Source organism: Strigops habroptila, chromosome 4 (assembly GCF_004027225.2).
Source record: "Strigops habroptila isolate Jane chromosome 4, bStrHab1.2.pri, whole genome shotgun sequence".
NCBI lineage: Eukaryota > Metazoa > Chordata > Aves > Psittaciformes > Psittacidae > Strigops > Strigops habroptila.
Genome location: NC_046358.1, coordinates 70571192 through 70595935, shown reverse-complemented (window position 1 = coordinate 70595935; position 24744 = coordinate 70571192). Strand labels below are relative to the sequence as shown.

At 38.6% G+C, this 24744-nt stretch overlaps 1 protein-coding gene across 2 annotated transcripts in view; it reads right to left on the bottom strand.

Moving 5' to 3' along the window:
- Positions 1-13452: 13452 nt before the first annotated feature.
- The window catches only part of SHISA9 (shisa family member 9), a 198017-nt gene continuing 186725 nt past the window's right edge, over positions 13453-24744 (bottom strand). For both annotated transcript variants that reach the window (XM_030483846.1, XM_030483844.1), the window contains one exon: positions 13453-16142. In XM_030483846.1, coding sequence (XP_030339706.1) covers positions 15772-16142 — 371 coding nt within the window. In that variant the 3' untranslated portion in view covers positions 13453-15771. The remainder of the gene's footprint in view (positions 16143-24744) is intronic.

Below are 24744 nucleotides of genomic sequence, written 5' to 3'. Positions count from 1 at the left end.
CACTTCTTTCATTTGGAATATACCCCTTAGCATGCATCAGTCTTACAGGGAATGAAGAGACTGATCATTTTGAATTTATGAAGGTCTGCTAAGGAATCCCAGGTCACCTGAAGTTGCTCAGGCCTCTCAGAACCAACCAATTGTTACCAGCAACCACTTTTCTTCAGGTAACTAGGATTAGCTAATGATACAGTTTGAAAAAGGTTCTTCACTTTACTTTCCCTTTTTGCAGTCAGACACTTGCTTTCCTTTTTCTTCTTTCCTTTTCAAAATGTTTATCAAATGGCATTTTATAAAAAAAAAAAAAAAAAAAAGGAAAAAGAATGTTTAGTAATATTGGTAAATATGCAGTTGTCTTACAACTTTGTAGTTTAATTTGCTTAGAAGATAATGACCACTGGAAAATGTAAATGATACATATAGAAATGGAAATAACTTAATATGGAAGCTAGGACTTCTTACTATATATTACTTTAATACTTTATGTAAATAATGAATAAAATTAATGCAACATCAGGCAGTTTGGTAGACCACAGAATAAAAGATTTTAGGCAATTCTTTTTTTTTTTTGAGGTTAGAACAGTTGTTGCAACACAAGCAACTTGCTACAGAAGTCAATATTGAGCAAAACAACTCTAGCAGAAACTGAGCTCAGCAGGCAGAGAGCAGTTAGTCGTATTGGGTTAAATACTCCAGCAAATTCAGATCCTATCCTCTGGATTTAAATAACTCTCCATGCTTCAAAAAGGTATTTTCTCAGCTAGAGTGCAGTGCCATAAGATGCTTAAGAATATGTTTAGCTTTAAGTCCGGAGCCTTTGCCCTTAACTGCCAGATAACTGTCAGATATAAGGCATGTGCTTAAGTACCTTGCTGGATAAGTCATCAGGTGTGAGCTAATCCTTATGGAGGTCAGCAGGGAAGTATCTATAAGGATTACATCTGGGCATGATGCTGCCTCTTGTTGAAATAAATACTTGTGAAGTGCTCCTGCTGGCATCAGTGGTGGAGCATTTTACTAGTTTTCTCTAGAATTTACAATGATTTTTAAAATAGTAATCCAATTTCTACTTCTTTTAGCAATCTCTATTTCTCTTCAAGAGCCAAGCTCATGTATATAAATTCTTTAAATTATGATTGCCAGCGTTACTGAGCAAGTATCACCACTTTCCCTGTGAAACAGCAGAATAATTGTTTCACGTTTATAAAGTGAACCAATTCTGTCGTCTAATGAGATCAACAAGTTATGTCTAAGCTGCAGAGTAACTTGTGGGGGTGCTTTTTATGTTTTATATATAATTGTATTCAACCAGGTCTAGATTATTTATAGAATGCGGTTGTCTATAGATGGTAATAATACAAAATAAAAAGAAATATGTAATTTTTTTGGCAGATATAGGAGTTTTTCCCACAGTCTGTCAAGGGAGATGGATTCTCACCAGTACGAATGAGATTAAAAGTCCTGTTTAATGATCCTCTTTCAGTACATCTCCCAACACCCTTCTAGTAGAGATCATGACATTGGTTTAGAAAACTAAAGACAAGGATTCTCATACAAACAGCAACAGCAGGGCAAAACAACATCAAAGAAAGCATTGACAGCAGGTAGAAAATTAGTGGCCAAAAAAGTTCTAGACTAGGTAATGATTGCTTTTTTCAGATGCAAGTTTGCAGTCACATCTGAAGTTTGTATTATTTAAGCCAAAGTATTTCACATTTAAAAGAGGAAACAGTTCACCCTAAAAACCAGTATTTTTTTTGTTTTAATTTGTTAAAAAAGGCTTTAAGGGATAAAATTAATTACAGCTACTGCTAATTTGAATTTCCTAACATGGGCCTCATTTCCGAATGGTGATCTCGCTGGGAAAAGAATTAACATGCTTGGATTTTCTCTGTTGCAAATGTGTGAGGTACTTTCAATTAGATTTTTAAACAGTTTTTCTATTTCATCAATAAAAAATGTGTGCAGGCGTGCTATATGACTTTGGGCTATGCTTTTCACATGCACATCTGTATTGTTGATATAAATTCAACTTACGTTTATTTTATAGTGCTTTTCTCTGTAGTGGGTTAGTAGCAGTAGCCTGGATTGCTGGAGCTTCCCTTAAGAGCAAAGTCTCTTCTGTCAGTCTCACTAGTTTTTACCAGTGTCTCTGCTGCACCCAAGGCTATTATGTAGGCAGCAGCCCAGAACATAAAACCAGCCCTCAAAAGCAAGTACTTGCAGAATTAAACCCTCAGAATGCATGTGGACAGCTAACAACCCCCAAACTATTTTAAACAAGTTACTGGCGTAACTCTTGTAACACTGGTTACAGTGGTAGTTATTAAGAATTTTCATATATGTATTATGATCTTGGCTTGGGAGAATAGGAAGAGAAAGACTCTAGGCCGTCTTTTCTCATCCTGTCCTTTGTAGGGTGATGGCAACCTTTCCTTAAATACAATTTAGAGCTATTTTTAAATTACAGACATAGCAGTGCATAAGGTTTCCTTACTTTTTTCCTGTTGCATCACTGTAATCTTTCTCAGAGGAGTCTTTGCTTGAGTAGATGAGTCCATCTGCTGTGCTGTCAAAAGAATGGGAGGTTACACTTTAACATATTCAGTTATGCTTGGAATGTGTCTTTTGTTTTGGGGATTTGTTTTTGTGTCATTTCTACATTGCAGAGCTGTAGGGTGTCATGTTTGTGACATTGTTATGCTCTGGCTAATTTATTCTCAAATCCTCCTCTTTCCATAATTTTCTTTTTGTCTGGGAAAGCCCACTGATTTAACTAATGAATCTAGTACTGATTTCTGAACAGCTGCTAATAAGAAGAAAATTGTCTTGATGGTTATTCTTGAGCCTGGAGAATGAGCATGCAAGCAAGTTGTTGGGTCTTTTTTTTTTTTTTTTTTTTTTTTTACCCACTTTCCAGGATGTTTGGCTTGTTTGGAGAGCTCTCATGTCAAATCCCTTTTATCTGTAATTACAAAGCATTATGATTTCATCTTGGTGCCAAGGGACAGCAAATGACTGCAGGGAATACTGAAAGCCCATTTATTTATCTTAAGGCGACTTCTGGTCACAGTGACATCATTGCCTAATTTCTCAGTGAATTTGTCTGTTGGGAGCTTTAACCCTATGTGTGCTTCTCATGACTGACTAGAGTTTGTGTACGAACTCTACTGGGAGTAATTGGGAAAATATTCCTTTCCTTTCTCCAATAGTAAGGCCAGACTATTTGTCCCAGGGAACTGCCAGTCAGTCAAATTACAGATAATTTTTCTCCCCACTTTTAAAATGAACTAATACCACAAAAAAGGAACTGATTCATTCTAAATGATGTAGGAAGTCCATTCAGACCAGGGAATTGAAACCGTGATCTTTGGAAGCCAAATCTTACTTCTTGGTTCAAAACCTTTGTAACTCCCTTCAGTACTCTTCTACCCTTTCAAATTCTTTCTTGGAATACAGAGACATGATTTATTCACATTGTAGCTGTGAGCTGACTTGAAGAGGCAGGTTCTTTCCTTACCTCTGGAAGGAAATGTTATACTGGAGATCAGGATTTTGGCCTTTTAATGACTGTGGCTGACTGCCAGGTAAGGACATGGAATAAAAGAGCTACTGTCAAATGCGTGAATGATATTGGTAATACGTAATAACACAGTTAGTTCATGCCTCAGGATTCTTTGTTGCAGACAGTCTGTAGTGTGTCTGAATGTATGCACCATTAGCTACTATATAAGTCTGTCTAGGGAACGCTATGCACTGATTTGCAAGTGCAGTATAACAACACTGTATTTTGGGGAAACATCAGATACCTTTATGCTGCTAATTACAGCTTTCATCTGCTGCCAACTGATCAAGAAATGTGAGGAAAACCTCATTCCTAGGGGAACAGACTTTCTGTCCCATCTTTGCTGTGGGCCTTGGAGGAAAAATAATAGAAGAGTTGTAATGGAGCGGCTGTGTGGTTCTGAGTTACCAGCTAGGCTTAAACCACGACAGTTCTAAAATTCTTCTAGTCCCTCTTTCTTCTTCAGGAAGGGTTCAACAATATCTAAATCATTCTTGACAGAATCGGTTCAAAGTTTCTTTAAAATCATTTAGCAATGGAAACTCCACAGCCTCTGCATATAATCCATTTCGTTGCTTGTCATTCCACACCGTTCAAAAGGGTTTTCTTCTAATACTTAACTAAACCATGCTAACTCCAACTAGTTTTTTTTTTTTCCTGTCTCCAGTGGGGTATATCATTTCCCTCTTTTCAGCATCTCTCACAGGTGAAATCATGTCTCTCCATGGCTCTCTTTTCTCTAGAATAAAAGGGGGAAATACTCTCTGAGATAACAAAGTTTTATTTTTATCTTGGCTTTTGCTGTCTTCAGTACGTTTGTAGTTTCTAATCATCAGACTATTGCTGTTTCTAAATTCTGGAGTTCGTTTATAAATTTCTGGATGCTTTTTCAGTTAAAGCCTTACCCATATGAGTAGAGGGGATTATATGACATTAGAGCGCAAAAAAATGCTTTTTGCAGAAAAGTTTCTTAGTCCATCATTTTCTACCTTGTCAGTTTTTCATGTCCTCATGTTACTAGCACTTTGCAAATGCTGTAGCTGATCTGCAGTGGTCTGAAATAGCTTGGATCATCCAGACCGTTTGAATTCCAGTCACATCTTGCAAGCACTTGCAGTCCAAAATTGTTCCTTTCTGCAAGTGTACTCTGTAGTCTGTCCTCTTAAGTCATGACTGAAAATGCTCATACGTACTGAACCCCTGCGAAATCTTAGTGCAACATTTGCATTTCTCTGATTGCTGTTGTTTGAATATCAGATCTGGCACCCATTTTACAATAGTTCCATCTAGACAGGTAGTAAGGGAAAAAGTGGTTTGGGGAGGGCTACATTGATGCTGGAGAGTTATGTGCAGAATCTTCCACTGTTATGTTTCTGTTCCCACGCAGTCTTTCCTTCTCTTTTGCCCTCATCCTTCTGAACTGAGTTTGTGATTCTTTTTATTTTCCTGGCATCACACATTTACCCTGTGAAACAAACTAAAGACAATATAAATTGAGATCCCTCTCTTTATGTCTGAGGCCTCTTTCCTCATGAACACTTTGATCCCCCTTCCTTCATATTTGCACTATTCTCACAAAAGCTGTGGTCCAAATAGCAGAACTCTGAAACTGCTGTTGGAGTCTCTGCCTTATTCAAGTAGGATAATGCTAAAGTCCATTGAAACTTCTGATCAAAACCAGATTCTCTAAGGAGTGGCAGAAGGACATCAGCCTTTTAGAGCACAGTGATGCCCTGGGGAGGAGGGGCCTGGTTGAGTACAGTTAGAATCCTGGGTACAATTACTGACCTTGATGTAGTGGAATTGAGCAAACCTTTGAAACTCATTCAGTATTAGCTTCTGTCTGCTGGGTAATTCTACTTCAAATACAAGATCTTTGGAGAAAGGACTGTATTTCTAAAGTATACATAGTGCAAGCAGCTTCATAGTGCCATTTAAACATGATTTGTTGCCAGTTATTGACTATACTGTGTCTTAGTAAAAAAATAATTCTCTGTATTCATTAAATATCAATGGACCAGTCTCAACACTAGTGTTTATATATGTCACTTGTTACCTGTGTCACCAGTGGTGTAAGCAGAGAAGCTGAAGACTTGGAGAATAGCCCAGGTTGAAAAGTACCTTGAAAGGCTGTCAGTTCCAACCTTTCATGGGATAGGGAGTCTAGATGAGATGATCCATTTGTGTCTTGAAAATGTCCAGTGATGGGTACTCTACCATGTTCCTGGGGAGGTTGTTCCAGTCATTGATCTCACTGTAAAAGAAATTGCTTCTCCCACTGCAACTTGTACCCCACTGCTGCTTGTCTTCTCCATGTGGCTCCTGGTGAAGAGACAGCCTCCATCCTCATTGTAGCCACCCTTTAAGTACTGGAGTACTACAGTGAGGTCCCCCATGAGCCTTCCCTTCTGCAGAGAGAACTAACTCAGTATTCTGTCTCCAATGGACATGAACTCTTTTACCCTCTTTTCAGTGACTCTTTGTTACAAATTATATCATCTGTACATAATATCTCTCTTCAGTTGTCTGTTCTGTTGTATAAACAATTGTGGTGTTTTCACTGTTTTCCTCACAGTTTGTTTTCTTTACACCTCTGTTTATTCATACTGATTGTTTACATATAACCGATTACAATAACTTTACTGATTTTTCTCTTCTCTGGTACTCTCCAGCTGATCCTTATATCTCTGGAAACATGATGGCCAAGGCTTGGTACAATATTTTAGCTGAGATTTTATTACATTTGAGCAGAGTGGGAAGATTACTTTATACAATTTTACTGTTTGGCCTGTCTGATTTTCTTGACTCATAGTCAGCTGTATAGTGTTATAATTCCCAGCCCTGTGTTTTGCAGATCTGCTGCCTGAGCTGTTACTCTGAAACTTCTAGGTCCTATGCTATTATTCCTAGCTATAATATATAACAACTGTATGTATATGATCCTGTGCGTTATTCCTCAGTGCTCCATCCTGTTTATTTCATACCACCATGTTATATGGTGAATACTTCTTGATTCTTATGTTACTTTCCTTTCAAGAGCTGACAGGAGTTACCTGTAGATGTAACACTTTTCCTTCCTTAGACAGCAAAATACAAATAGATTTTGATAATTTGAAGTAAACTTTTGAAGAATGCTGCTTGATTCCTCTGTGGTTTATTAGAGGCTTACTGATAACTATGTAGTTCCATTATGGTCATAACTTACATTAGGCTAATTTAACCCATGTTTCCCAAATTTCTTATGAAAATGACACAAGCCAGAATCAGAAGTCTTGATAAAGTGTATAATATATATTTCTATTTGCCATCTGTTTCATTGAAGATCTTTCTCTTAGAAATGAGCAGCTGACTTTTAAGATGTCACTGCGTGAATACAGGACAGAAGTCTGCACATCTGATCAGGATGCTACAGGTGATACTTTCTGTGCTCACCAACAGAGTGCCAAAAGTGCCTTCCTGCTCACACCTCAGTCTGAAGTTTTGGATGAGAAACCTATAAAACAACTTCCTGGCAATTCTTCCTCCTATTGCTGAAAGAGTGAGTTGAAAACAGGTAAGAGCAGAGAGCTCCTTTCTATATAACAGCTTCAAACCTCACATACAAGAATATGCACAAGGGGCATTAGGATTCTGCGTGTATGTGAAATAGTCTCCCAAGGGAAGCAAGTATGTCGTACAGCTTGAGAGATTGTACAGCTTGAAAATAGTAGAAAACATGATATAGAATAGTATGCTAGGAGGTAAGATGCCTTTTATTCCCATCTGTGCTTCAGGGGTTGAATTGGCAGCAAATTCAAAAACCTTTACTAGGCAACAGAAAAGATCAAGAAATATAGTATATGCATAGCAGGGCTTTGGCAGGAGGTAGTGTGTGTCCTGACTGGATAATAGAAGCAGGTCTGGGGATTAATGCATGGACTTTCCAAAAGATTTTTTCTGAATTCTCATGCTAGGTGAGTTTTTGCAAAGTCTTCATGGATAATGGGGTTTTGACCTCTAGTTAAAGTGCCTTTGAATAGAGTTCTCCAAAAGAAGCCTCAACACTGTATTATTTTTCTGGCATTCGTTATTGTGTAACATATGGATGTGTCCCTCTGCGGAGGTTGTGTTGTCTGTCTCAGCTGCTATTCCACATTGATAAAAATACTGGTTCTCTTCTCACTTGTATATATTAACAGCTTGAGTGTAAGTGAACATATATGCCACCGGTTCTGGAGACTTATGAACTCAAGAGGGAAAAAATACCTCTGTTTATTATGGTGTCTCTCATGTGGTTCCCTTGTGCAGCTGACAAAGGGGAAATTAGCAGATGGTGTAGAACTTCTGTAGTTATTAACAGACAGCACTCTTCAATTCTATGTATTTTTTTTTTTATTCCTGCAGCCTTAGTCACCTCTTAAGTTTTCTAACCTTTCTTTTGATCTAGTGAACATTTTTGATAATCTGATTTTCCTTCAGTTTTTTGTTTGGACAAGAATATGGCCATTCTGGTATTAACAAACCCAAAATCTACCAACCAAACAGAAACAAGCAACAAACCCCAGAGCCAATGCAGAAGTTCATTGGAGAGCATTGGTTTTGAAAATACCTCAGAGTTCTTCTGATGTCTTCAGATGGGTGGTGGGAAAGTAGCCACCAAACCATGGCATATGGCAAAGCCAGTATTGATAGTCCAGTCTATCTTTGCCTTTCAACTGTATGATTATTTTTTTTCATCCCTCATATAAGAGGGAGTCAACAGGATGTCTCTGTGCTCAGTAGTCAGTGCTCTCTCCTGCAGAGTGTGTATGAAAAATCCTGAGTGAAGTATAACACTGCCTTGAAAAGACACAGAAAATAGAGCATCCTTGAGCTCTCTCCTTACACCTGTAAGGACAAAGCTAAATCTAGTTTCTCTCTAGCTGTGGTAGGGCAATAGAGCACAATTATGATATTTTTGCAATGTTTCTGTTGCTTAAAGAAATAGTAAATAGCAGGTAAAGTGCTCTATCCATTGGGGACCAATTATTTGGGGGAATTATATGCACTAACACTGGCAAAAGTCTCTCAAATAATAACTACTGTGATCAAAATGTTAGTGTAAGCCCAAATACCGGGGAGTGAAAATGAGGCCAAAAGCTGCATGCAGTAAAAAGTAGATTGTGCTTCTGCTCAGGGAGTATTAATGGCTCCACTGACACACCTGCTGTTTGGTAGGACTTGCTTCCTTGACAAAATAACCCTGCCAATGACCACTGTACAGGCTTGTAATTATTGCCATTTTTCAGTTCTAGTTTGTGGCTGAACCTGAGATGGAGCAGCAGCACTGCCTGACATTCTCTCTTGATTTGAATCCTTGCTGTTGATGTCCTTCTCTACTCCCAGCCTTATTTACTGTGTATACTCTGCCAGTACAACATCAACCCCTATTAACAAGCAGTGATGGCTTTTTTGATTTAAATGCAGGTGAAGCTGCTAAGTGAAGGAAACTAGTGTTGACTTAAGCAGACAAGGTGCAACTGTGTGTGTAACTGAGTGTGGTGTTAAAGCCCTGGCTAGACAAAAAATAAAAGAACTCTACCTTACCAAAAAAAAAAAGGTAGTTTTTGCAAAATGGTTTTGTTTTGGAATGCAAAATTGCTCTCAAGTTACCTGCAGAGAAAGATAGGTATGAAGAGCCTGTTCATGAATCCGTGAAGAAGCACACTTACTACAACATTACTTCATGCACTTAGGTACAAGTAGGATTTTATTCTTTTCATGTACATGAAACAAGAGCAGCAGTGATAGATTGTGGTTGTAGACCTATCTCAGCCATAGGTAAGCTTGAATCTATAGCTTCTGCTTCCTGGAAGGGGACCCTGAGTTCTGAAGGTGTAAAATGAAACTGAAGAGAACACCTTGGTCTTGAAGCAACACCATTATCTTGCTAGAAGAGGAGTCCTGGGATAAGGAGAGCCTGTCCAGGGAGCCCTGGCCTGTTCAGGCATTTTTTGTTTTGCAGAATCTCACATCAGAAGAATCCTCAGAATTAGGGTCAGGATTGATTTTCGTCCAGTATCAAAGAATGTAATTTGTCGTCACTGATGACATGTATGTCTGTCTTGTGTTTGGTAACGTGGCAGGGCCAGCACAGCTGAATGAGGTGTGTCAAATTCTTCATGGTGCATCTTCTGCAGAAGTGTTTATTGGTCCCATCAGCTGCATTTGTCTGACAGCAGCTTTTACGCATATACAGGATATAACCAGTATCCTAATTTGGTCCTGATTTCCATTAATGCAGCTGGATGGGGAGGAAAGGCCTGGTTTAACGCTCATGTTCCAGATTGAGTTGGCATGTATGAGGGCACATCTACTTGCAGGCTGAGCAAATTTGAGTCTGGAAATCTCTAAAGCATGAATTCCAAGAATTGTTTTTTACAGACACTTTTCAAATTAGAGCTGTATATTGGTGTTTACATTGAAAGTTTTCCCCTGGGGTTTGAGCTGTAATAGAATTTGCTGGCCCTTTTTTTTTTTTTTTCCCCATCTGTAGGCTGAGATTAATGTGCTATTATGTCACATTTTTCAAATGAATTGATTTAGTAGTTTAGCATAAAACATTGAAGTTTATCTTCCCTCATTAGTCACACTCATCTGCCATTGCCCTCCTAAACATGGTCCTATACAGTGTGTACCAGGAGAGCCAGCTGGGCTGATGGTGCAGTTTGCTGGAGCATAGTATGAGTGCTACAGGAGGTGTGCTCTGTGAGTAATAACCCAAGCTGCCAGTGACAAATTCCCATTGTGGAGTCTTTTTCTTCATCTCTTCTAATGTTACCCCTTGACATTAAGCCTGTTGTTGAGAAGAAACTGTTCACGTCTTGGGCAAACACTGGAGAGAAACTTCAGTTTGACTCCTAAGCTGTCAGGATAGATATCCACACTCTTCTATGGGCAACCTAGTGGTCAGAACCTGATAGTGTAATGTAAACGTAACACACATCTTGTAAACCGAGACAGTGTCATGGCTTCAGGTTACTTTTGGAATAATGCCATTATATGCTACATCTTCTGCCAAATTACTGGTAAATCGAGAAGTTTATCTATAATTAGAAAACCTCAGATTTGGTTCTTGCAAACCAGTCTCATTTCTAGAGGATTAGTTACCAGGAATTTTCTGAGTAGTTCCTGATATTTAATACAGCCAACAGCGTTAATAATAGTTTTACCCTTTTAGGACTTTGTTATAGAACTAATACAAGGGGGTTTTAATTTTATTTTCTTAATTGGGTTTTTAATGATCCTGGAGGCTATTTCTTACTGACCATGTAACGATATTTTAGAAACAATAAATAGAGCAAATTGCTGGATAACTTGAAATGAACAGGACTTTCAGTCCTTTTTAGCTAAAACCCAGCTTTTATACCCAAGTAATACCCATGTCATGGCATCTGTACTAATATATATACTACCTACTAATAATTATACTAATATTAATATTGGTACAGTACTAATATATATATAAAATATCTATTATATTAATGCTGAAATAAATGACACAATTTATCTGGTCATATGTAATTGGTAGACACAGTAATTTTACTTTCCCATTCATAAAAATAAAAATGCTCACTTTAATGTGGAACTCATCCTATTTTCACGTTGTCAGCACTTGGTGATAGATGATATAATCTAATACAATAATGCTTCCTGTCATAACTTTTTTCAGCAAAATAAAGTTATCCATGACAAATAGAAAGATGATATAATTACAGTAAAGACTATATCGCTGGAAGTCCTTCATGTATTTAAGTATAGCGACAAGGATTAAATAAACTGCTCGGAATTTTGTGCAAAAGGCATTTGTGGACTAAGGTTGTTTATTTAGTACCCCAAATTCAATAACCATTCTATAAGAATAGAGCAAAGCATGAATCTTTTCCCAGATCTATTAAAATGTAAAGTCTGAGTCCTGGAGACACTTTGTAGGTAGTGTGGAATGTCGTGAGACCTGATGCTCTGTCTATATGTCACCATATGTGTAAACTGAGGATTGTTCTCAAAAGATTTACTCATGAGAACAGATGTTTCCAGGGTAAAGGGTGGAAACCAGATAACATTTAGACTTTTAGATTCCACAGCTCCATATATGGAATATCTTCATTTCTTGGCAAAACACGCTTTTGTTTGTACTGTGCAAGTGCATCTGTGTTGATACCAAAGAGCCTTATGGAAGAAATGCTTATGGGAAGCTAGTGCAGTTCTTGCTCATGCTAACAAAAGGTTCAGGCTAACTTAAGAGACAAGAACATGCAGAGACACAAAATCAGATGCAAGGGAAGAAGAAAAGCCTGTGCAGAGGCTCTTCTACTAGTGAAGCAGTTGTCCTTTTTGCCATCCATGATTCCATTTGCTGATAGTAACACCATGTGAATTAGATGGGTTAGTGGTGGAGCTGTAATAGTAAGTTGTGTCTACCTACTGTAGGCTAGGCTTGTATTCCCCAGGCTCCTGTATGGGTCTCTGGGCTGCTCAGAACTTTTCTGGCATTGTGGTCACACTCTGTATGTGTCTCCTTAGCCCCTTGGCACAATGGGGTTGTTTCTGTGGTTGTGCCTGAGGCAGAGAAGTGCTCCTGTAACCAGAAATGGGGCTTTTATTGACTATTTCATGACACCCATAAAGGTATATATAATGAAAAGGAGACTACTGTTTAAAATGGCTAGTTCCAGACACTTTAGGATTGATATTTTTATTCTGATAATGTGTCATGGCTTCCTAGGAATCATAAATTGTTTAAAGAATTTGTACTAAGTCATGCACTAAGTTGATTCTGAAGCTAGGAATCCCGATTCTTCATCTCTTCTGCTGAAATTCATCCCATATCATTGCAGCAAAGCGAAAAGAAGAAGCTACTCAAACACTCCTTTTCTGAGATTCTGTTCTTTGTCAGGTTTATGAACCATTAGCAGTACGAGGAGCCTGTAGAGGACTTTCTGTTCCAGCAGACTTGGCACACAGATGTTGTTTACAGGTTTTCCTCTAATGAACATACAAAAAATTTGAAGCAATATACACCAGTGTTCAGCTGTTCTTACTGGGTAGTTCCAATCCTGGGACACGGCTGAAGCTTATTGCAGAACTTCCATGCAGAGATGAGGACCAGGATCTGGCCCTGTACATACAATCATAGAATGGTTTGGGTTGGAAAGGACCTTAAGATCATCTAGTTCCAACCTCTCTGCCATGGTCAGGGATACCTCACCCTAGACCATGTCACCCAAGGCTCTGTCCAACCTGGCCTTGAACACTGCCAGGGATGGAGCATTTACCACTTTTTTGGGCAACCTGTGCCAGGGCCTCACCACCCTCACAGTAAAGAACTTCTTCATTATATCTAACCTGAACTTCCCCTTTTTTAGTTTGAACACATTATCCATTGTCCTATCACTGCAGTCCCTGATGAAGAGTCCCTGTCCAGCATCCTTGTAGGTCCCCTTAAGATACGGGAAGGCTGCTATGAAATCACCATGCAGCTTCTCTTCTCCAGGCTGAAGAGCTCCAACTTTCTTAGCCTGTCTTAATACGGGAGGTGACATGCTCACTTTTTTTTCTTTCCTCCAAACTGTAATTAGCTAATGAAGTGACACAAGCTGTGTGTGGCGCTTGGAGGCTTCCACAAGGCTTGCACATCTTGTGGGTATTGTATAACATTGCATGTAACAGGCATTGCACACGTGTAACATGTAAAACATGCAGCTGCTTCCCAAAGAACCTCTCATTCACAAGACTACCAATGGCAGAGTCAAGTCATCATTTGTGCTGAGATGAACCCCACTGGCTGCAGTCAGAGGCCCCATAAGCTCAGTTAATACTAAAAAAATTGGCTCAGTGGTGCAAGTTTAGAAATGAGCCAGAAAGTTGGATTCACTTAGAATCAATTTTATTGCCAGGTAAGAAATTCATATTAATATAGTGAATACATATGTTTACAAATAAACATTCTTAAAAAACAAACAAACATTGTAGGAAGTATTATTGGTATCATAAACTCTGTAGTTAACAAGTATTAACACGGGTTTACTTACAGAACATACAGTTACTAAAATATTTCCACATAAAATATGCTCAAGTTACACGAAACCTGTGTGAATTAGAGTGCAGCTGTAATGTGTATCTAAAGCATATGGATTAACAGCAACATTCCATAAAAGGTCAAATTAAGTCAGCCAGTTGTGAAGGCAATAAAGATTAAAGGAATAAAAGTAAGATAGTGGAGAATCTGGGTTGTGTGCAAAGTATTTGTCCCGTGGGCTTCGTCCACTTCTGATAGTCTCAAAGATATGATGATACAATTTAGCAGCACGCTTATGGAGAGATGCCGGTGCTCTCAGGATGCAAATCAATCTCAGTATAGCTAAAAAATAAAATGGTCTCTCCATTTAATCACATTTCAGATTTAGCCCTTGCATCCTTGACTAAGAAGCACTGCCAGTCCGTTGAGTACAGTAAGAAATGCCACTTCCAATTCTACTTACAACAGAACAGCTCTCACTCCTCCCTGCATACTCTTCCAAAACTAATCTCCAGAAGAATTGACAGCTGGTGAGAATGCGACTGTAGTAAGATAGTTAGGATTTAGCCAAATGACTTTTTTCTGGTGGAAGGGCAGGAATTTAAGTGAAAGACTGAGTTCATTGCCTGTCGTCAGGCTGCTGCAGCACCACCATCCCATCCCAACTCTGTTTATCTCTTTGTGGATGTGCCGAAGCCTTTAGAGGCCCAGGACTGTGAGTCTGCTACCAGTGTCCAATTCAAGAGTGGCTTTACTCACACAAACAAGGCATTCTGCTCTTCAGAACCACAATCAAGACCACGAGTCCAATTGTTTGTTTAGTTTAAACCCAGATCTCTGACATTTGAGGCTACTCTGTTAGCCTCTTCCACCAAATAGTCCACCAAGAGGGAACGCCACTATACAAAGCCAAACGATAGAGACATTATACCATATAACATTTAGTTGAACTACAGAGAACTACCATGGCTAAAAGCAAATACAAAATGAGAGACTAGGGGGAAGAAGTTTAAATTGGGGAAAATTGAGGGGCTAACTAAATGGTCTTGACTCTGCAACCACTGCATGGAGATATAGTCCAGTTTGCCTTCAGGACAAACAGAGCAGGCTGAGCAGGGCAGAACCCTCATCATCCTTAGCAAAACATGAGGAAATAGCTTAAAGGAACAGGGGGGTCACTTTGAGAAACAAGACTGTCATTGAACAATAGTAATACAGTAAAGGCACCACCCACGCTTAATTTCAGTCTGAAGCAGTTGAAGATAGGCAAAACATATAGGTGAAGAAAAAGTCCTGACAGTCTGCAAAGTGAGAATTGTTACCATCTGCCTGAAACCAGGAGGACTGCGAGGGAATTTTCTGATGCCCTTATTCCCCCAGCAGCTTTCTGTGTCATATGATATGTCTCTTCTTATTTTGGAGGTTCCCAAAAATTTCAAATCAAACGGAGTAAACTCAAATAAAATCTTCTGCTTTTTGTTATCATCCTGCAGAATTCTTTGCCAGCCAGAAAGGTTCCATATGCTTTTAATTGTAACAGTCTTCATGAATTCCTTGTGAAAGAGTCTTTGTCCTTTATTGTATTTATATTTTTTGCACTTTCTATAGGTTGGTGTGAAAGTATGATAGCAGATGTTAGGGGCTGTACCAAGATGTGTACTCTTGGCTTTTCACAGGTCTAGTGATTATTAATAGGTTTTATACAAAATTCCTCTCTGAAACAATATATTACAGTATATCATTCTCTCTTTCTTCCTCTGTCTCAAGGCAGGAACATAGTGTAAATATTTAAGCAGACATAAAGTTTCTCTAGATTGTGCTACTTCTCATCATGGATTTTAGTTTCAAGTAAAAAAATTTAGTCACAAGGGTTTGTGTTCTGTTGTGAAATATAAATGGAGTTTATAATTCAACCTTCAGTGTGTATTGCTGAATGGTATTAACCCACGCTTCGGCCTACGGTTGGTTGGATACCAAGAGTGTCCTGGTGTAATTTCCTTCCTTCTCTCTTCTTCCTTTTTTTTTCTTTTTTTTTTTTTTTTAATTATTATTATTTTCTATTTTTAAATTTATTTTTTGCCTTTCAGTTGAGTGTTTGTGTTGTGTGTGTATTTGTGTGTGTTTTTTAAAGGATTTCATTAAAAAAAAATAAAGGAAAAGGAAACCAAACTCAAACAGTTACTTCTGTCTTGCTGTTAGTTATGAAGTATGGCTGTGGGCCCAAATAATGCTGGCTCCGGGTTGTCAGTGGGTCACTTAGTGTTGGGTCTCCCATACCATGCTTTCCCTTGTTTGTGTACGCTTGCCGTCTGAGAGACTGGTCGTTGGGATCCCAGGTCTTGTAGTGGGAATTGTAACCTAGTGGGTGTGTGTGGATCTTTGCCATTCTGGATTTCTGCCCATTCTGTTTGGTTAGGCCACTGTCGATTGTGTAAGCTCTGTTTTCATCTAGGCGCATTGGATGGAGTGGCAGGCTCCCCTTGGCAGCCAGTTCTGCAAGATGCCGGCGTTTGGTGTAGAAGTCATCGTTGACTTTGTCAGCTATTTGGATGTAAAAGGGGTAGAGGACAAAAAAAAAAAATCAGTTGGACAGAAGAAAAATGTTACAGAGTTTACAGTACATCATGCAGTTACATCTGCGGGCCAGATACACTCACAGGTCCATCAGCAGGAGCAATCCGTGCCACCTCCCCCTCCTTGTTTTCTCTTTGTAGCATTTTTTTGATACCATTATGCTCGGCTTTTCATACAGGCAGACCTGGTGCCCATTAACAAAAGACTGTGTCTGCCCCTTATCATTCAGGTTGTGCTGATATTTACATTATGGGGACAGGTATGTATGAGAGCACATCCCTTTAAATGCAAAGTGGCATGTGGGTGTTTAACCAAGCCAGTTGTAAGGTCCAGTGGTTTATGAAGGATGGAATCTGCTCTTCTAAATGGTTGGAGTTTCACTAATGTTTTATGCGACTGAAAATTCTTTGGGTTGCTGAAGGTGATGTATTCACCCTGTGATTTTACAGTCAATGAAAATTCTAAATTCCAGATTCTGTTATAATTTTCTGGGGCCAGTGCCACTAAGAAATACAGCAATAGCCCTGCCAACAAATACTGCATTGCAGTTCTAAAATTAGGAGTTTGCCCTCTGCAATTTCCTAGACAAGCGTCTGTCAGAGCATGCTTTTGCATGATTGTTGTATTGCTAGCCTTGCTTTAAAAGCCATGGTCAGGAAGCTAAAAGCATTCTACAGCACTCCAGCAACTCATGTCAGTTTTGAGACTAAGTATGAGGGGTTAAGGCAAGCTTAACTGAATTTCATTTTTTCAAGATCTCGCCTTTTATGTAAAGAAGGTTTATTTATCCCCTTCAAAACTCTAGATTTTTATTTAAGATACTGCCAGATATGTAGATCAACAAACAGAGTGGTGTGTTAATCAGCAGTGGTGTGCTTTGAATATATGATTGTGTCAGTCTGGATTTGACTTTTGCTGTATCTGGCTAGATCCATCAGTTTTCCTTGAAGCTATGCCATGTAAGGCTTCTCTGCAGAAGTCTCCTAGGTGTAGCTGTCTGTACAGCTCAGCTCCTCTTGCCTTCATGATGAGTTGGTTTCTAATTCCCTGCTCTGTTTTTTGCTTATTTTCCCTCTTTTTCTCTCTCCCCAGTATTTCTAGGAGGCTTTTGTTGCACTCTACAGTTTCTCCTTCTCTCTAGTTCTGAACTGGATCTTTATGCAGGGCAGTGAAATTCCCATGAGCACCACATTAATCTTCAAGCTCAGGCTTCAGGTCTGCGTCCCCCTTGTCCTGGCCCCTCAACAGGGAGGAATATTACTAAAAGCAGTTGCTGTTTCTGATCTCATGACCTTTTTTTTTTTTTTTTTTTGTATAATGACTGTGCAACTGGACTTTGCTCTTATATCCTTAGTTTTGTCATTAAAGAGGTGTTTCCTCTTTGATGAGCTGAAATTGCTCATTTGTACTGTAAAGTTAGGCTTTGTGTGCTTTACCCATCTCCATCTGTTGGTTTTCTTTAAACTATGAGTTCTTGCTTTCCTACAGCATACAGGTGTCTTCCGTTTTAAACAGATCCCAGAATGCAGATAATGGCTTATTCTCATTTCAGTACAGGATGAGCAGTTGCAGTTGCTGCTAGACCTGCAATGTGTTACAAAGAGAACCTGCCAAGTTCTGCTTTGGTTTTTGGGTGAGTTGTTTGATTTAGAGATCTGTACTCTGAGTACTCAAGAGGTTGTACCTATTTCTCCTTGGAAGAGTTTTTTCCAATTCTAAATTGGCTTTTCCTTTTAATTTGTTAGTATTCACTGAATGCCACAAAGCAGTGTTATGCAAGTTGAGTAAAACGAGGGGAGAAATGCAGTCTGTATTTGTAATTTCTCAAATCTGTAATTTTGCAATTGAGAGAAACAGTTTCAGGAAAGACAATGTGAATATCCACACAAGTATTTATTTGTATAAGTTTTTACATCAAAGGCACTACAAGTCAGCTGGTTGAGGGAGTGATCTATGTCACGGCTTAGACCTTGTCTATCTGGAAGTCACGCTAGCTTACGTGATTTAAATTCAGCGTAGTTAATTATGTCCAGCTCCTAATATAGATACATTTGTCTGACTATTTCACATTTAAATTGGTTTAATTTGCATAGAAAAATTAAAAACTAAGCTAATCTCATGTAAGGATAGAGTAAAATTGTAAGTTTGTACTTTTAACTTCATCTTAGATAAGCTGCAGCAATTTGTCTTACATAACCAAGATCTTTGATAATCAAGTAGAAGGCAAATAATGGCTTCTGTGGTGATGCAGTTATGTAAATGATGACCAAACCTGCAGATATTTGTATAGCCTGATTTTTTGTGCCATTTTTCTCTTTTGTATGGCTAAGTGAAAAGGCCACAACAAGTTCGAGCTATTTCCTTAGTTTCTTTTTATTTTTCCCTTGCTCACACATTTCCCCCTGCCAGCAGTGGTCCTGAGGCTCTGAATCTTGTCACGCATTGGAAATGTTATTCAGATCTCCAAACACATAAAGATTGATGTCCTCACAGAAAGTACATAGTAGTATTGTTCCACATAAACACCACCTCCACTGCAAACACTGAGCAATGAAGAAATGAGCCTTACAAGGATTGTACCTGTGGCACATCTGTGATTTTGCTCTTGGTTATGCCACGTTAGATGTAAAATTTTCAATTCTATTTGTTTCTTATAGAAGATCACATTCAAGGTCAGGTTGGATAGGCTTTGAGCAACCTGCTGTAGCGGAAGGTGTCCCTGCCTGTGGCAGGATGCTCTTTAAGGTTCCTTCCAACCCAAACCATGCTGTGATTCTATGATCATACAGAAGGTTAAATGATTAATTCGGTAAATATGGTTTCATTACAGTTGCTTAAACTAGGTTAGCCCATAGTCCCTTTCTCGGAACTTCTCAGCTATTGTCTGGAAACTGGGCTTGAGGAGGATTTACAGGTCAAAGCCTGGTTTGTTCTCATCAGTAAAGTCAAGCAGAAAGCTGGCTGATTGCTTGCGTTTTTGTGTGGCATTGACAGTGTGGGAGAGCTGCTGTTTGTGGTTGTCCTGATCAAATTCTGGTTTGTAGGGCTTTGCCTGAGAATTTCTTATGTATGCCTAGGAGAATCATGCTAACACTGAAAGCCAGCCTCCTTCTCTAATGTTTTAACCTCTTAAAAACCCAGTTTCCTTTCAGCATGCATGCTAAGGCTTACACATAGGCACATGTACCAGAATTGGGTGGGGGAAGTACCATTGTAGGAAATACATAGCAAAAATGCGTTGATAAACCCAAATTGTTCAGTTTTTCAAAGGGGTTTTTGGCAAGTCTTGAAATGTGTTGACTAGATTATAGGTTTTCTAATACCAGTGTGCTATGTGCCAGTGTGAGTGACCCGATGATAGTTTTGTGCAGAAACAGGGACTTTACTTCTGATTTTCAAAGCAGAAAAGATTCAGTAGAGTGAGATTGAGCATGGTTCTTAACAAATATTTTATCAAGAAAAGGATGTTTATGGTATCCTGATGCCAGCTACTTTAGAAGTCAGCTGTGAATCTCTGAAAGTTTATTTTTCTTCTTAACCAGCCCCTATAAATAGTTTGTGGACTTTGAACATGTGAAGAGACATTCTGAAGTTACAGGATGGATTTCTTACGTGACCTTGGGTACATGACTCAACTTCCCTCTGCCTTGGATTCACCAGCTGTAAAATGAGCTGTTAACACATTGGAGGAGGTAGTTAAGTGTTAGGAAGTTTAATTGCTATTTGTAGAGTATACTGACTTTTCAGATGAAAGGTGCTATAGAAGTGCTTTTTGCATTGGCTTCTGTATATAAATCAGTTAAATAGGATTTAAAGATATCACTGTCATGTTTGCAAAGGGAGTAAAGAATTAGAATTGCAAAATTGCAAAATGAACAATAGGAAAAGAAGGGCTTTAATTCTGAGCGTTCTTCTTTGTGTTCCCTCCCTCCAATCTTGGCAGCTAATTATAAAAATATTCTCAGTTTCAATATTTTTGTAAGGTTTTTACTTCTTTAAGGTAATGCACCCACAAATTTAGTTACTGTTGTAGCTGTTCAGCTGGAAAAAATGTTAAAATATGAATTTTTTCCAACCTAAAGCCTGTGCCTGGGAGGGGGGAGAATTTGGGCTTTTCTTCCTGCTGTGGATGAGATGAGTAACTGAAAAAATAGAGAAACAGTGTACGGATCAAAAGAAGGACTTCTCCCTTCCAGCTGAGCACATTAACTATTAAGCTAAAGAGATGCTTTCTCTTCCTTTGTCTTTCTAGATGAATGTCTTGAATTTTCTTCTGTTCTGAAGCACAAGTTCATCAGGGTGGGGACCATCCCAGCAGAAGCTGGGATGTACCTTTCTGGGTAGGGAATATAGATTTGAAATCCCACGCAGCTGTATAACCATGAGCTTATCTAAAAGGCGGATGACTCCACTCCTCACTCTTACTTGAACCCACCAGTGCCTTAAAGGCTTTTTTATTTTGATCTTGACTTGGCCAGTATCAGTGTCAAACATCTCAAGTTGGGACTCTTACCTTATTCCTTGAATTTTGATTTTGAAAGGAAATAGCTACCAAGCTGCTTGGGATAGCAAGGACATGGGAATGCCTAGGAAAACTGCAGTGAGTTTAGGCTCGTTTAGATGAGGTAGCCAGAAAGGAATCAGCTTTTGATAATACATTTTGATTGAAGTTTCACCATTCTGCCTACATCTGTCACTAACAGAGGTAAGTCTTGCTCTAGCACTGATTGAGGACTGGCCATGACCAAACATGGAAGTTTCACATATTTCTTTCTAATCCACAGCTATAGAACAAAAGATAGTAAACCAGTGAGTCTCTTCTAGAGTAAGTATCATGGATGACAATATGTTTTCTTGGAAATCAGTGGCAAAAATCTTTGTGCCAATAATAGGGTCAGAATTTCTCAGTGCGTGCACTTGAGTGTATGGTACCTGTGCTGAGAGGTGGCCCTCAAGCTGTGTAATATTGTTCTGGTCCTTAAGTTGTCTTCCTAGTGGCTGTGTAACCACTTCTGGCACAAAGTCATGTGAACATGCTTCAGCATTGTGTACTGCTTTCTTTTTTTCTTGTAAAACATTGCAGTTATAAGCATTTCTGTGTAGGCAGTACAGCTAACTAAGGAGGTCTTGGGTACTTCTGAAGCAGTAGTTTTTACTCTTTTCCTCATTGCTAATCCTCTTATCTTTGTAGGTCCATAAAATGACTGAATTCTTGCATTACTTATAGCTATGGGAAATGTATAGAACCCTGAAAGAAAATATGTCCTACAGCTTTTGTGAAAGGAGGCACCCAGGAGTTGAAGAACTTTTGAAGTGAGAGAGCAGAATCCACAAAGGAGTGAGTCCTTATAAAAGTTCTGAAGACGTTAAAAAAAAAAAAAAGGAAGAAAAGAAAAGAAAGAAAAAAGAAAATAAAAGCTTCAGTGAGAGCTTTCAGTCACAGTCAGAAGGTACAAAAATATAGAGGGAACCCTATTCCTCAGTAGATGTTTCACAGACTTGTTTGTTACCTGAATATATTTTAAGAACTACCTTGTGAAGTCTTGAGCTTTATTCTAGCCACAAAGAGACTGTGTTTCAAATTTAGGGCTAGAGATGCAGAAAGCAAACCAATGGAAAGTACTGGGGTACAGGATAGCAAAGAAATTACTCCAGTGACACACCAAGTAATGTATTTGTAGATGTGTTCTGTGTAACAGTAAAGCTATCCCTATGTAATATTTAACACTTTATACCAAAACTTTGCTTCAACAGCCATGACTTTGCTGAGACATTAGTGTAGTTCCCTGAAGCTATGGGAGCCCTGCATTTCTCTCTCCAAGTAATGAAAGCGAAAACTCCAGGGAAGACAAAAAGGTAATGAATCATGGCTCAAAGGCACCATGAGAACTTTGCCCAGGGAGATACTAGGATGCTGCCTGTGGTGGTGGTGGTGTTGATCCCATCTGAATGTGTGATTGCTTATTCATTTGCTTTTCTAAGCTGGCATCTAAGACAATATGCTCAAAGGCTTCTGAGATATAAGGCAACTCTATGTGAGAGTTTTTGCAGGAGTTCATCTGAAAATCAAAGAAATATAATTTCTAAACTAGTAAAAGTTTTTTCTTGGGTGAGGAGGAAAAAACTAACATGGACCTAAATAGTTACCTTTCTTCCTTGAACAATGCTAACATCAGTTTGCCTTTATTTAAGATATTCTAAAAAGGAAGATACCATCTTATTTCTGTGAATTCTTTCTCATTATTTTTATTCCCTATGCTGATAGAGATAAAGAAAAATACATAATGTATAGAACTACCCATAAATTACTTTCATAACTTTGGATGAACATACTTTTTATGGCCATGTGTTATTCCTTTCCTGGCCACCTTTACCACTTTATACGTTTACCCATTTCTTATAGTGATCTGGAGAGCAACCAGGCATGAAAAGACACACCATATCAACCTTTTCTTCTGCAGATGTTATTTGAAAGGGGCTTGTCTACCTGCAGACACAACACTGAATTTGTTTTCCCAGTGAAATAAAATTCTACTTTCGTATCAGACATGATGAAAAATAAATATGTAGGCCCAAACATTTCTTCTTTTCTATTGATTACTTTCTTGACAGTTTCTGAAAGGCTGAAGAGGCCAGAATGTTTCTGGGTTTTGAAATGCAGTAGGAATGGTTTAGAATAGGAATGTAATTAGACTTGGTAAGTAGAGCCTCCAGTCTCAGCAGTGTTCTCTTTATCCATTCCAGGCAGCGAAGGCTGCTGCTTGGCTGGGAACACTGAGGCAGAATTTGCTTAACTCTTCAGGCATCAGACATCATGTGTGGTACCTCATGTCCAGGGTTACAGTTCCCTGGAACACAGGAGCAGCCACATGCCTGCAAGCAGAAACACCCTCTTCTGACAGCATGCCAAATAAGCACAGCACTGCAAAGTCTGGGTTTTCTTTTTCTTTTTAAAAACATTTATTTACTATGTAAGTTTAGGCAGGTTTTTCCTTGGACATGAAAAACAGCTTTTCCTGTTGGCCTTTGTATACTTGACTGCATTGATTTACATAGTATTAAATTGCAGTATTTATGATTCAATTTTGCAAAGTGCTGCAGTGATAGAATGATTTGGTTTTGGTCAAAATACTCTAGACACACACACACATTGTGCCTACTGTTGAGACCAATGACATGCAGAATACTTGTATCCAAGCAGTATAGGTAAAAAGAGCTTTTCTGAAGCTCAGAGCTTTACCAGAATCAATAGGTTCTGTCAATTTGGAAACAAATGGTGGCTACATCATGTTAAATTAACATTCAAGTTGTAAATGTTTTCAGGAGACCTGAAATCTGTTGCATGCAGACAGACAAAGATCACACTACTTTTCTGTATCCTCACGTGATTGAACATTTTAATTTCAAGCATTAAAATGTTAAGCAGCTGTTTCAGTATTGTGCAATGAATGATAAACTTGAGAAGGAAATAAGATTGCCGGTTCTATTCTTGAACCAATGGATGAAATTGTAAAAGAAGTCTAAGAGAATTATATATTCAAATCTCTGACTTCTTTGAAAATGCAGCCAGTGGCTGTCCTGTAAATAACTGTAAATCTGTTTTCTCATTATTTTCTTCCTAAAGGCGTCATAAGCTCATGTCCTTCCATGGCATCTACAACAGCAAATAAATACTGAAAGTTCTACTGTGAAATATTTATTTAGTTTTATCTCGTTTAGGCATATTTATCAGTTTCAGTTTTACTGGAAACCTTATATATGGTAAGAAAACTTGCCTTTTGAAATAGAAACTGTCTAAGGAGTCATGCTGTCATGCTTAATTTCTGAATAAAGCATGTCTGCAGCATAAACTGATTATAGGAAATGAGGGTTTGGCATGCTTTCTAAAAATGCCATCCGAAGCCAAAGAGGTTACACTTAGAAGATTTGCTTAAAAGGCTTCTTCTGCTTCTTCCTTCAGTGGGCTTGCTTGCTTTTTCACTGCTGGTTTTTAATGCTTCTCAAGAAGACAAATCTGATTGTGTGAAAAGTTTGCAGCAATGCTTTCATACCTCAACAATACTCTGAAATTGTTTGTAACCTTTTTGGGTGGTGAGGACCTTCAGCTTGTTTAAGGGCATCTGAAAATGCATGTTTGTTTTTCCTGAAGGTGTCAAAATGGTGACTGAAAAAGCTGTTATATTCCTGCCCACATTTATGTGTAGTAACTGTTCTTAACATGAACCTAATTTAATTTTTTTCACACATTGCCATTGGCATTCTTCTGTCTGCTGATTTTCATTTTAAGTTTTCATAGTTCTTCTTACATGTTTTTGTTTCTTTTAGTGTACTGCTGGTTATAACTCTTAAATGTGTGTTAGAAATAGCTACAAATACTCCTAATTGTGATGTAGAAAGCTGTGTGAGAATACAGAAGAATGAGTTCAGGGCTCTGAATACATAATTTAGATGTGGGTTTAGTGCTGGAATAAACTTGTGTTTTTCTGTCTCTCGACTGGCATCATACCAGATTTGCACTATTACTTCTGAATCCAGAATGAGGCCTAAAGGCTTTTCAAATTGTATTGCT